Source organism: Chrysoperla carnea, chromosome 1 (assembly GCF_905475395.1).
Source record: "Chrysoperla carnea chromosome 1, inChrCarn1.1, whole genome shotgun sequence".
NCBI classification, from domain to species: domain Eukaryota; kingdom Metazoa; phylum Arthropoda; class Insecta; order Neuroptera; family Chrysopidae; genus Chrysoperla; species Chrysoperla carnea.
In genome coordinates, this window is record NC_058337.1 from 27,512,887 (window position 1) to 27,528,235 (window position 15,349).

Sequence of the window (15,349 nt, forward strand, 5' to 3'; positions counted from 1 at the left end):
GAGCACGATTTTGTTAGAGAGTCAGGGTTTTAGTTTTCGAACTTTATTTTATGGAAGCTTTCATAAAATAAGTTTCTTTCTCTTTCATTTTAAGTTTGTTGTATATTTAATAGGAAAAACAAAATATTCTTGAATAAACTTATCAATTAATTTTCAAGAAAATATTTAGGTATTTATCTACTCTATCTAAATTATAAATATAATATAAAAGAAAATACCAATAATTAAATAATGATTCTTACCTAAAAGTTTCCTTTCCGAATCATCTACAGGTACTTTTATATCTAATTGTGTTTTACTACCGCTATCCACATGAAGAAAATGCAATGTTTCCTTAGTAGAAGCAGACATCTTCATAATATCTTCGGATAATAACCCCATGGCACAATGATAATGAGATAACGCTGAAAACAAGAATAAAATACAATAAAAACAAAAAACAAAACAAAAACGAAAAAAAAAAAAACAAATCCCATTTGTGTATAAATGTTGTTAGTGCCCTAAAAGTCAATATTAAATGTATTATAAAAATAGAAACAACATCATCGATTATCGAATAACTTGTTTCAATGTAGATGTTACCATAAATATCAAAATAAATAATACATAGATTTAATTTTAAATCAAAGAAAAAAAAGTTATTTTTTACATATTAGGATGAAACAGGATTCTCCTAGCTTAATACTATTTACATATTTTTATTATGAAAGTAAATGCAAAATCGAATTGTATTGTAAAATGAGAGCTAGTGGTTTTTTTTTTTTAGATCGCTTACAGAATAATTTTAGATTATCAAGCAACTTAAGGATGTACGAGCAACAAGGGAACTTTATATGAAGTTAGACTAAGTCTAAATCAATTCTAAAAATGTTAGAGGGGGTTTCCTCTCGATTATTTTAATTAATAAATGACTTCAAAAGTAAATATATTTAACTTCGGTTTTATGGTAAAACGATAGATGGATGATATGTTTTCATAGACTTCTCCAAAATTAGTTGATAGACATTTAAAAAAAGCTATTTTTCGTCTACATTCATGAAGTAATAACAAAATTCATCATCAAAGTTGAAAATAAAGTACAGATAATTTCAACCCCAAGTCTAAAATTACTAAAATTACCTTGGCGCACATACTACCTTAAGAGAGCTTTGCCAACGTATATATAGGCTTTCCATTACCGACTAAAATTATTTAAAATTGCAAATTATAACATAATTTACAATTGTATTATAATGGGATAGTTACCTATAATTATTTCCAAGTTTTCGAACGAATAAATTGAATTTTGACGGTAAGCCTTAATTAAGTTTTTTCAAATCAAATGTGCTATGTGGAACCTGTTGTAAGATTAAACAAAAACCGAGAAGTTCACAGAAAAGTTCCCATATACTAACGTATCTAATTTGTTTTGAAAAAGCTTATTTCATATTTTTAACATTTTTCGTTTACGAATTACTTTGAAAAATTTCCAAATTTGAAAATCTATTCAAAAAAATACTAGGTACTAATTTAATTAACACTTTAATACCAAGAATTTTTTTATTATGTCATAGATACAGACGATGCTCAATTTCTTCCAACCGTAAAAAAATTATATCGATCCGGTATTTTTCCAAGAAAATTTGCAGAAAAAAATTATGTTTCTGCCAAATTAGTGCAAATTAACCTATATACATATTATATCGCGTCTAAAATAAACGAATTTTTTTTATAATCATGGAGAATTTGTTAGAAACAAGTCGTACCTATGTTTATAGTGTTATACAATAACTATTGCATAAATACGTCCCTGTTTATGGATTATACAGCTTCTTCATATGGCTGTTTTATTAAAAGTAAAACAAAGTTGTTTAACGGTTTTCTAAAATATTCAAAACACTCTGTCCGATGATAGATGCTCTATGGCAAAAAATTGTTTAGAATTAACCATTTCCGACGACCCTAAATTTAGTAATTTCTTGCGTATACAACAATAACATTTAACTATAGAACAGGCAAATAATTCGTTTGCAAAATTATTTTAAAAAAAAATCAATCACTTTTTCCGCCGTGCTTCCATATTATCATCAGATCGTTACATCACCGTTTGCGGATTAATCGGTGAATTCGTTTATGTCAAATAATTCGTTTGTGTGTTTCAAACTAATAATACTCGTTTTATGTTGGATATCAATTGAAAGGATTTTATATTGTATTACAGAATTTTTAACGAGTTTATCTAGTAAATAGAATACATTTTTATACCATGTATATATGAAATATGTCAAGGTATACTAAGTTTAGTCTGAAGTTTGTAACGCTTAAAAATACTTTTTGGGTTAGGTGTTCACAAAATCCCCTTAGTCCACCTTAGTCCACATTTAGTCCATTTTCGGATGTCTGACTGTACGCCTGTCCGGCTATGTGTTTGTCAACACGATAACTCAAAACCGAAAAGAGATATCAAGCTGAAATTTTTATAGCGTGTTTAGGACGTTTAGAACGAGTTCGTAAATGAACAACATCCGTCAATTGGTTCTTTTTTCCGTAGAATCCATTTTGTAAACCGTTAGAGTTTACAAGATGGAACCGATACAAGTTTCAATGTAAAAAAATGTTGCTAATATACAAATAAACAACTTTTGTTTGAAAAATTTTTTCGTATACATCACTGTTATCGCTTGAGGGCGCAAATGACGCGCAAATTATACAGTATGTATCATATGAGAATATCAGTTATGTGTGTGTGACATGTTGGTATGTGTGGCTATCTAAGAGTGGCTATCTTTCTTTATTTGCATGATGTAAAAAAAAACGATTACTTAATAAACAATATCTATAGATGGTATTTCAACAGATAACTCAATCAATTGTTTGTTTTCACTTGTTTATATACTGTTTTATATAATGCATAAATCAAATTATTTGACATAAATTATTTTCTAAAGACAGTTTTTTCAACCAAAAATTAAGCAAATTTAAAAAAATACATTTAGGTAGAGTCGAGTGTGATCTGAAGTTTCTGAGATTTTTAGCAATTATTCTAAAGCGCAAAGACCGGTTTTTGATTTTGCTTTGACTTTTCGTTGGTCTAAGGAAATCAATAGCCCAAAGAAAATCGAAAATATAGTAGTCAACTCGGGCACCATTGGTCTTCGTTTGATAATGTTTGAGAGAAGAACATAGATGAAAAAGTGGAGTATCGGAAACATTTCGCTCAAATCGGCAATACGGTATCGTTTTAGAAAATTAGCGTTGAGTAGCATATCCTTCTGGACACATTAAGTCCTGAGATTAATAACGATAACTGAATAATAGTTGATACGTACTAACGAATACTGATCTAGAAATTGGGATAGATTTGAAATTAAATGACAAGTAACTGCGATTTCCATTAATTGTTATTCATAACTTTAAAGTACACTGGTAAAGATTTAACAACGTTTCTAACCGTTGTAAAATTATATTACTGATAACAAAAATATGCGACATAAAATTATTTATTTGTTTGTAAAGTACAAATATAAGGTTAGAGCATCGGCGAGGCCTTGCATTCTTAACATAATTTTATTTTTAATGCTTATTAAATTTTTTTACATACGTTCATCAGAAAATTTACTGTAATTTTTATTTAAATAACCATAAAAAAATTATTATAGATATGATAATGGTTTAAAATTGCATTTGACTAGAACCAAGGTAATTCCAATTATGTTAGCTGTTACAATGAAGTCCAATTACAACTACTGAATTACCTGATAATGCCGTTTACATATTGTTAACAATAAATAATTTGATATATTCAATTATATATTTTAAATAAGATTATCATATGTAATTTGAAACTGTTAATATTCATAAATAATTCGATCGTAAACCGCTCAAATTAACACTTCATATGTTACAAATTAGTCCACGCTCCTATGACAGTATCAATTATGTGATAAAATAACTACAATTAAAAAGATGAAAATGAAAGTAAAACTTTTTAGAAATGTGATACCGCTTACCGATTTAAGTCAATTTTTATTAATTTTATAGTTCAGTATTTATATGATGAATTAAAATAGCATCATTTCGCCGTACTGGGATAAAAATACCTCGGACAAGGACTTAAAAATAATCCTTCAGTTTCTTTTTAATCATTCCATTGTGTACGATTTCTTGATAGACCTTTCAAAATTAAATTAATATTTTATATTCAGTTTTTAATCAGGTAAGTACTACGCCAGATATAATATACTGATGAAAATATATACCTGGCAAATATCAGGAACTACTGGTTCGAATTGAAAAAATTATTGAATGACCCATTTATCGAGAGAGGTTATAGGCTATACAACATTACGCGCTAGCATTTAATCTTCCGCTTCGCTGCTCGATTTTGGAAACTACTGAATGGAGTTTAATGAAATCTTACATTAATATAGTTCGAACGACAGAATAAATAACACGTAGGCTAAGATTTATAATGATGGGAGAGTAAAATTGGAGGTAAGCTAAGATTTTTAAAAACAAAATAATTTGGTTTCGTAATGAAAAATAACATATATTTCGAGTGTTAAGCAAGGTTAGGGGGAGGGGGGATTAGAAATGAGATCGTCCAGCGAAACGGGTGGGATAGTCTATAATATAAAAAATTTTGACCAAAATTCTTTTTTCGTAAGGATATTAGTGTTTTCCGAAAAATAGTTATTTTTTAAATAATGACCAGTTTTTGGAAAACTTGATATTGTTTATAATTTTCCAAAAACAGTGTAAGTTTTTATTACTGTTATTCGATCTTGGGCTATATTATAAAATATAATCAGCAAAAATTCCATTACATAATATAAAATATTCAAGGTGGTCTCGAAAATCTATGGTGGCAATAATAATTATCAGTTTATTGCGATTACAAAATTATCTATTGTTATTAACTTTTAGAATTTTAATCGATTACATATACCATTTTTGGAAACCAGATACGTTTTAAGAAATAATTTCAATTAAGAAGTACCTTCGAGAATAAAATTTTCGCATCTATAATGAGATCTATAAACGTTTAGAAGATTAAATTATGTCCAGGTGTATTTTGCTTTCCATCTCTTAAACATGTGAGAAATAGATTTATTTGGAATAGCTGTCCAGGTAGGAAATACTCCGATCATGAGGTCTAGTCTGACCTGAAAACTTCTTCAGTCACTTGACGTGTTCATTTAACAAGAATTTTAGAACAACAAGCTTCAATTGGGAGCTGTTGGCAAAGCATGGCTTATCTAAATAGAGGAGTGACACAGAATATAAGTTATAGCTTCTTGTTCCTCCTTATCGTAGTTGTTCCTACAATAGTAGTGCTAAGTTGATAAATAAAAACTTTCAGCATGATTACCTCTCAGATAGTTTTATTTCAATTGTAACAATATTTTCGAAGTGCCTCCAATTTGTATTCTGACTATATTTGTCTTGTACAATCACGATTATGTTCTTCTCACCACTAAATATTGAACTCTCTTTGGATAACTTCATCCAAATTCAGGTTGTATTTCGCAAAGAATACTCTTGGATTTTTTATTGATACAAGAATTGTCCTGTGGCTCGGTGCTCAAATTAGATTTACACTGAAATTTGTTGACAGTGAAAATCGGTCGTCCTATGCTATTTAAGAATATCGATATAACGAGCTTGGAGACTTTGTCGCCGCTTGGTTATTAAGGAGAATAATTAATATTCACTAGTCAGAAACTTAAATTTAAACCTTGAGATTTTTCTGAAATTGATTTTTTTTACATAAAAACGTACCGTAAGACCTTTAGAATATTACTCTTAAATGTCAGAAAAAAAAGAAAAAGGTTTTTGAGTTGTTTGCATATTTATATAAATCATCTGGTTTTTTTTCCTTAAATGCGTTTTTCTGAGCTTCGCGTTTTTCTAATTTGTTGGTCTTATTTTGTTCGTCTTGGGTCTCCTCAAGTAATAACTAGTCAATTTTTATTTGATTTTTTAAAAACAAACAAAATTTAAAAGATCGTAATTTTTTTTATTTTTGAACTTTTGGTCAACCGTTTACAGGTATTTTAAAATACCTGTAAAATAACAAGTGCTTATTATTGAGATATTAGGGCAACAGTTGAAAATCCATTTTTTCATTTATATTATTTTTTTTATTAATTTTCAAAATGTATATATAACATCAAAGAAGACTGCATATTTACTACTATATTTTTTGTAATTTAAACCCAAGATTGCCGTTTTTAACTCCTCACCAATGGTAATAAGTCCCCTTAAAATAGATCCCAGATTAGTTGAAATTTTATCGGTCTCTGTAGAACGAGCTATGTTTGAACCAAAATTTTTAAAATAACAATTGGCCTTACATGAAAGCATGCATACATACATGCGTGCATATTATTTAGTACCTATGTCCTATAGCATTGAACTAGGTATCAATAAAAACTATATTTATATTTTTTATTATTTCTAAATAAAGTAATAAATATCGAAAAATGTGTGTATTTGAAATAAGTACACATGACTTTTTTTTTATGAACTATAAATGGAAAACCGGAAATTCTAAAACCGGTATACAATGTGAATTTTAAAAAAACCACATACATTTATTGTAATTGCAATGATGATATTTGTACAATTGTAATAATAATAATAGCTCTAATAGAAACTCTTTTTTTATATCAAATACTTTTATGTGCATCAGGCAATCATACGAGTAAGTGAAAACATGGTAGGGTTTCGTAGTAATTTGTTGTATCCACGAATATCCGTTTTTCCTAGCAAAGTGTAAAAATTTATTTGGTTTTCTGGAGAAATATTTTACGTAAAACATATTGTTATTACTTTTTGTTTTTGTTTACTTTTAATCATGAATACGGTATTTATTTACATCATGGTCTCTAGATTATACTTGATGATTTTTAATATGAATTCTCTTTAATTAAAACATACTGGTCTTTAATTATTAATTAAAATTTTGAAGGAAATGAAAACTGATGACACACCCAAGAAATTATATTTGATATTTTATAACATTTTAATTCCAAAAAGTCCCCCTGGAATGTTACTTTACTACAAAAACCATTTTGCAAATAAATAAAACTATCAGTGTCCTGTTCAATTGCAATGTTATAAAAAGACACGACATTGCTTATACAAGAAGCACTAAAAGTGTTTATATATGTATTGAACGAAAATAAAGTTAACGAATTCATATCAAGGACTTTTACTCTTGACAATCTAAATACTCAGATAAAAGAAGCAGTTCCGGGTACCAGTTAGTTCTGTTTCATAAAAAGACACACTTACTGACACAGGCTACTGATACTCGTAGTTTTTAGACATTTTATTAAAATTTTTTTTTTTTTTTTAATTTTATGCTAATCATGAGTTGTTTTTTGAAATTGAAGTGTAATCAATCAATTATTTTTCAAATAACTATAAAAACAATCAAAGATTTTTTTGTATCTCTTTCTAGCAAAACAGATTTTAGCATGGAGTTGTTATAGCAAACACACTATATGACGTCAAATACTATGCCCGATCTCTCTGTCTACTATCCGTTTAGTTAGCAGTTTAAAATGCGTATATCTTCCATTTTTCTTGAACAATTTTAATTTTAATTTCACCTTTTGTCATCTCTTTTGAGGTTTTTTCATATATTGTTAAGAAATGCGAAAATTTCATGAATGTTCCCTATTAATTAAAATAATTCATTCATTCATTCTCAGTCACATTGTATGAATTTTTGATTAAACAGGGCATGTTGCCAGTAAATATAAGCTAATTGTAATTTTTTTAAATGCTTTTTTATCTAGTTTTGAATAAACTAACAAAAATTATTTGGAATAATTGACAGGTTTTTGTCTTACAGTGTTTTTAAAATCGCATACTCTCCCTCATTCTGTATATTACACAGTTTGATGTTAAGAATTTTAACAAGAAACAAGTGAAAATTGACCGAGTTAATTGTTGAAATACCATGTATAGACAGTTTTGATGACGCAATGGTTTTTTTTTTGACGTCACGTAAGTAAAGAAAGATGTTCACTCTTAGATAGCCACACATTCATAACTGATATTCCCATATTATACATACTCTAAAATTTGCACCTAATTTGCGCCCTCGTGAGTAAAATGTTTACAGAAAAATGTTTCAAATAAAAGTTGTTTATTTTTTTATAAGAAACATTTTTTACATTTAAACTTTTGTTCTATCGCTAACGGTTAACGAGATGGGGCCCTACGGGCACAAGACCTAATTGGCCTATGTTGCTCACTTACGAACTCAACCTTACTTATTACGCCCTAAGCACGCTATAAAAATTTCAGCTTGATATCTCTGTTCGTTTTTGAATTACCGTGTTTACGGACAGACAACCGGAAATGGACTAATTAAGTGATTTTACGAACACTTATTCCAAAATTTTATTGGTAACATCAATATTTTTAAGCGTTACAAACTTGGGACTAAACTTAATATACTATGATATATTTCATATATACATGGTATAAAAATGCTTTGAAAAACCTGCACGTCAGATAAAATACCTAAATATAAGATGTCAATATATTGGCAACTGTTATTTGCGTTTCCATTCGAAACAATTCAGTATTATTCGATTCAAGTGAATAATATTTAGAAAATGTTTAGGTTTTTACACCATCTATGAAACTATTAAGCCAAGAATGAATATACCTACGTAAAATTTAATGCAAAAATGAAAATGCAAGGTTCAAAGCTGCTAGATACAATTATAATAGCATTATGTTTCAGAAAAGTATAAGAGCATTATGTTATGGAAGCAAACAGAACCACATGCTCTTTAATAAAATGTTTTAATCATTTAACATTGTTGATACAAGAGAAATATTTATACTTGATTAATTACAATGTAACTAATTCTTGGAAAAGATTATTTCATTTTCTTTTATATGTTTAATTCTCATCAAAGTAAATCCCTGAAATTGAACACACGAAAGATAAAAACAGATTAAAAATAATCTGGATTATTTAATTTATCATCATTTATAACATTGTTAACTTTGTGTTTGCTTATAAAACTTTTGCTTAAAAAAACAACGGTTATTTGAATCATAAAATCATATTTAATTTTAAGATAAAATTTTCGAGAAGGAAGACCATGACGAGAGCAAAAAGTACACTAGACAGTCAAGATGTTGCGTTCAATCCAATTAATATCATGTCGTTGTAAATCTGAATGTAAGTTTGATTGTGGGAGAATCATTATTAGGAATTCATCCCAAATTCAATTACGATGATTAGATATTACAATGACAGCCAGAGCAAAATAACGTGAAAGTATGTAGGTAGCAGCTGGCTTCCTATAGCCGCGAACCTGACGAAACATCTAGCTGTATTTCGTATTTTGAAACAAAACCGTCAACTAATACAATATCATCTCAACTGCTTAATATTTTTAACCGACAAAAAAGGAGAATGTTCTCAATTCGACTGTATTTTTTTTATATTTTTCATCTCAGATCTTTCGACTGGGTGAATCGATTTGGATGATTCTTTTTTTATTTGAAAGCTGGTTCTTCCCGTGTGGGTCCATTCCAATTTAATCCAGTTCTGACAATGGCATCCATGAAAAAATCATATAAGTCTTAAATTTGCATTAAGTATGTGCGCAAAAAATGGACGAATAACTCAATATCACGCCAACCGATTTCGATGATAAGATTTTAGTGACAAATTAGTTAGTGTCCTTCAGATTCACTAAAAATCACAAAATAAAAACCTTTAACAAAAAAAAACCGAGTTCAAAAAAGGAAATATTTCAAAACATACAAATTAATATGCACTAAAAAGTATGTCAGTCAAGTTAATGTAGCAAACTATTATGTCACAGTTGTTTTCTTGTATTGGAATATTTCCCTTTTTGTAGTCGGTTTTTTTTTTGTTAAAAGTATTTTATCGGTTGAAGTTGTGCTATCGAGCATGCAGTCATTCTCAAGGAAAGCGAAAGTGATGTCTTTCTGAACAGGTGAATGTGATTGATTGGGAACTATAACCGGTGATTTGTTTTTGGATTAAGATAGATGAATAATATTTTTAATTTTTTGGGATAACAGATGATTGGGATAATTGTGAAGAATCGCTATGATTTGACATCTGCGATTTTATCTGGCTAAATTTTGCAAAATCGATAGAAATGTCGTTAGTTATCTAAAAAGTATTTTCTACGATGAATATTGAAATGTTTTAGCTTCAATTTCAACTTACTAGCTTATTCGACATACCTGCTAAGGAAAACTCTGTCTAGCGATTTTAATTGGAATCTTTTAACAGGTCACTTTATAGACATAGAATGTTATACCGACGTAATGTTTCACCATAATTATCGTTGTTAACTACATGCAATTTATAGTGAGTACGATTAAATAGTTTAGGTTGGCTATTTGGACATATTTTTGGTTTGTTTCGACAAGAAAAATTTTATTTTAATATCAAATGATCAAGCTTACGAAAAAAATTAGAAAGGAATGGGAAATAAATAAAAAGGGTAAATTGAATGGCTAAACTAGATATATCGGCAACTATGCTAACATCAAGAATGAAAGTCTGCTCTATCCATTTTGTAAGAAAAAATTTAACATGATAAAGTACAAAATCACTTATCAAAAGATAAACACTTATTAAAAATTACAAATATCAACAACACAGAAGAGCAATCATTTTACAAAGCAAATATATCAACGCATTCTAGTATCGTTCTTTAATCTTGTTATTCAATGCAAATAATTTTTTTACTATAGCGGCGTTGAGATCTAAAAGATATTCTCGGATAGGAAATAAAAGCTCATAAAAATCGAGCATTAAATTTGTTATTAAACACAAAATATTGTAAGAAAATGTAAAAACTTACCTAAATAATGTTGTTTTTTTACATTCACTAATGCAATCCATGAATATGGCACATAATCTTTAACTGGATCGCATGTAATTAGTTGATGTACATGTCCATAAATCTCACCAACTTGCGCTGCCTCTTGTGCTAAGTCCAACCATATATCAATGTCTCGATTGTCATGTGATTGTAATTCTAATTTTTCAAATAAACATTCTCGTGCTTGCGCTAACATTAATTGTACTAACATTTCTAACATTTCTGGACCGAGATCCATTGATGGTGCATTTGTGAAGTTTTCATGAATGTAACGGAATGTGCCCGCTGCACGAAGAAAACTATCTACAGCTGAATCTAAACCTTTTGCTGTTAATCGGTCTTGTTTGGTACCTATAAAAATAAATCCAATTAGTAAAGTGTGTCATTATTAGCAATTGTGGAAATCAAGTTTTTAAGCTACCAGTCCATTAGTTTTTGGATCTTTCAGGTTTACCGTTTTATTTTCCTTAGACACACTCTTATGTAGCACAAAAGCTGTTCGCCAAGTTTTTGCTTAGAGGTGATTCAAAGAAGTTTTTCGAGTTTTTGTTACTGTCTTAATGGTTTGAAATTTGATAAAAGTTAGTAAGTTTTTATTCCCAAAAATAGGTCAGTTCATTGAACGACCGAGTTAGAAATTGTTGAGGTATTGTCTTAAATTCTGTCCGAAAAGCTTCCAGTAAACAACTATTTTGAGGATATCTCGATACTGATATTATCGTCAATTTAGCTGGATGTGCATGTTTTTGGGTCCTTATTACTCTTATTATTCTATGAGGTATCGACTAAAGAAATCGATTATTTTTTTGGGTAAAATTACTCTAGAAATTTTTCATCCGTGTCTTACAAGTCTTAGCCGATGACACTTACCAATTTGTGTATAAACTGCACCAATATTAAATAATACACATGCTTTTTCAAATGCCACAGTCCGCTGACAACTGGGCACTCCTGTCAGTGAATCATACCATTCAAAATAAATGCCAAGTGATCGATCAGGTGGAAAAAATCGTCGTTCTAAGAAATATAATTGATTATAATACCGGAACAATAATGCAACACCTTGTGAATCACGAAGTGGTGTACGCATTGCCTGCAAAATAAAAATACAATTATTATATAAAAAATTTAATGATTGAGAGTTTAAAAAATCGATCGAATTTCAATTTACCTGTCGCATATCCATTAAATCTGCAATTGAATCTTCATATTGAGTGGCATCTTCACTGTAATGTTCTAATATAAAGTCTTTGAATGGTTCTCGAAAATCGATTTCCTTTGTTTCTTTTAAGCCAAGTGGTATCATTGGTATGACTGCATCTTTGCTATATTATCAAAAAAAGTCACAATGAATATTTGATTGAATTATATTGAGATTATTTTTGAACTTGATATTCTGAGATAAATTATAAAGAATCAAACTAAATTTTATATTAAGAATGCATACATCGGCACAAATTCATAAATCCTTGTTTTGTATTTAAGAAAGTTTTTTAGATAAATATCAGTGGTTTAAGTGGTATAAATTTTAAATGGTATGAAAATTAATATCCATATGGAATTAAATTCAATTAAACTGAACCGTTTTCGAGATATTGTACCCAAAAGTTTCCAAAATTACAGAATAGAATATAACTTCTTAGGTAATAACTATACGTGACAAAATTAAAAATTTCACCTAATATCTTTGAGAATAGCTGTAGTTCAGATAGCTATCGTTGTTGACATATAAATACTTTTTCTATTTAAAATTTTCGATAAATTACTGTCTTTTCAACTTAGAATTTTATCTGTTTTTATCTGTTATATCTACAATCATTCTGATATATCTGAAACTTTTTTTTTTCTACCACAAATCGACAAATTTTTTCTGAAAAACTAGGATTGTTAAGATAATTAGATAATTATACAATCACATAATTATTAATTTTCTGGAAATATGAAAAACCGAAAAATCAGGAAATTTTATCAGTCTCTATAAATTTCTGTTAGTAGTCTAATCCAAGATCCTCAGTTGTGTGCAAAGTAGGTGAAGTAGACAACTGAATCGATCGCAGCACTGATCTCTTTTTCAATAAATTCACAAGTATGACTATTTTTCAATTGTTTATAAGTAATTGGTATAGGAAATATCAATTAAAAATTATTATTTAACAAAATTTATTTAAATTAATTAAAAAATAGTTTTAATTTTTAAATTTAAACCATATACACAAACAATATACTTATATTCAATCCATAAAATTATATTTATAAGTGTGAAAATTGCGTAACAGCTTCCATAACCACATTGACAGTACAAAACCTAAATTAAATTTATTTCCCTCTAAGGAAAAAATTTAACCCATCAGCACTTACGTTATGAGAAAACTTCTTCTATCTTCATATAATTTGATCTATTTTCGAGTTATGAATTTTTGTAAATTTTTTAAACTTATCTGCTTTTTTAAAAATACATCTTTTTCCAAGACCTTCAGAAATTGGGACAATTTTAATCAGGAGGCTTAATATGTAGGTTAGGCTAGGTTAGAGTGGTTGTCCTGGATAGGGACACTCCAATATTTAAGCAAAATTTATTTGTCAAAAATATTTGAATATCATAATATTTAACTGTGTAATAATTTTAGTGATAATAATTAGTAATTATGAATTAGGTTTAATATTATGCAGAAGACGCTGTTGTAAGTAACTTTTTTTATAATTTAGTTATATTATAATTTTTATTGATCACATTATTCTATAAGTATGTTTTTTTTCTATATAAAATCATCATTTTTAACATCATTTATATATTAGAGTTAAAGAATTTATTTAATAAATATTTTTTGTATAATTAATGAATTCCTAAATTATGTTCCTAAATTATTCATTTATTCAAAGCGTACTCAGTAAATTAAAAAATATTTATCGTACGAAATGATTGACGCATATACAGAACGCATGAGAAAACGTGAGAACGCGCTGACGGGTTAAATAGTAAAAAATGTAATATGAATATATCAATTTCTTAAAAAGAAACCAATATCCATGACAAAGAGGAATTTTTTTCCTTTCCTGGTATTTGTTACGTCACATGTCATATCGAATCAAACTTTATAATTTTTCAAATTTTATATTGAATCGTATCGATATGAAATAATAAAAAACAAAACTTTTGTAACAACTACCAACGATTATTGTTTGATTTTTTGTTTTATAGAACTCAGAAACTATTGTTCCTTTGTATTAAACAATTTTTTTGATGTCATATCGACTTTTTTTAATGGGAATTAAAAATAATATAAAATTTTTATACAATAATGTACATTTTTTGTTTGTTTAGTTCATCATTAATATTTTTATTTTTCTCAAGATAATATGGAATAGATATTAATTTTTAAAATTTATTGTATTCATATTTTGTAGGAGAAGAATACTCACATGTAATAATATTCGCATCACACGATTGTTGGATTTTCAGAAATATTTAGACCGGTAGATTTTAACAGGAAAAATGGATTTTGTACAGTATATTTTTTGTACCATTAAATATGACTCAAGATATTACATTCACATGCGCCATTTTAAAAAAAAATTCGTACAGGAGAAAAAATTATAAAAAATTGTTTAGAAACTCTTTAGAATTCCCTGAATTTTTCCAATAGATTTGAATTCCTTGACATTAATTTGTATTCAAAAAACAAAGAAAACTTGCTTATTTGACGGTTAGTTAAATATTTTTTGACGATTTGTCAAGTATTTTTTAAACAGAAATTAAAAATTCTAGTGCAAGACTTTAGGCAATATATCAAAAAATACCCACCTCAACCGTTAATCCTATGTACTTTTTATCGAACGACGACAAATTTACTGTATAAATTTACTCGATTTTCTCTCAAGAAAACTGTAGGGGGGGGGGAGTAATTTTAACCGAAATAAAGCAAAAACTAGGATTTGTTTGACGACTGGAGTGGAATTCCTGAAATGTTGCCATAAAATGTACATATCAGAGCCATTTTAGTCGATATGTTAGAAACATGTCGTTACAATTTTTATTTAAAAAAAAACAAAATATCTATTAGTTAATAGTCAAACAAACTAAAAAAAAAAAACATAAAAAGTATTACATAATTTATTACTCAAAAACTCCAAAAATTTTGTAAATACAGTCTTGTATTTGGATAAATTGATGGGGTAATCTTAATATTTCTTCATTTTGGTAATTATCTTCTTCTAAAATTAGAACATGGTATCTGGTATATTGAAATATCAAATTATTTTTCATATTTTTATTACAATTTATGAATGTTAATGATTAATAAAAATACGTCTATATTATACTGAATACTTATTACACTGATTCATCATATTAATAAAATTAAAACTAGATATTGATATTTTATTAATGGATAAACATTTCAAGTGTGGGTAATGATATTCACTTATCCCATCTAACTTCCTTACAATTTTTATATTTTAGTATACTC

At 27.9% G+C, this 15,349-nt stretch overlaps 1 protein-coding gene across 2 annotated transcripts in view; it reads right to left on the reverse strand.

The window, feature by feature from the left end:
* LOC123305339 (rhophilin-2) overlaps nucleotides 1–15,349 on the reverse strand; it is a 187,913-nt gene that overhangs the window by 7,206 nt on the left and 165,358 nt on the right. For both annotated transcript variants that reach the window (XM_044887025.1, XM_044887026.1), the window contains exons 3-6: nucleotides 12,055–12,208; nucleotides 11,754–11,976; nucleotides 10,863–11,234; nucleotides 243–404 (exon numbers count right to left, since the gene is read on the reverse strand). In XM_044887025.1, coding sequence (XP_044742960.1) covers nucleotides 243–404; nucleotides 10,863–11,234; nucleotides 11,754–11,976; nucleotides 12,055–12,208 — 911 coding nt within the window. The remainder of the gene's footprint in view (nucleotides 1–242; nucleotides 405–10,862; nucleotides 11,235–11,753; nucleotides 11,977–12,054; nucleotides 12,209–15,349) is intronic.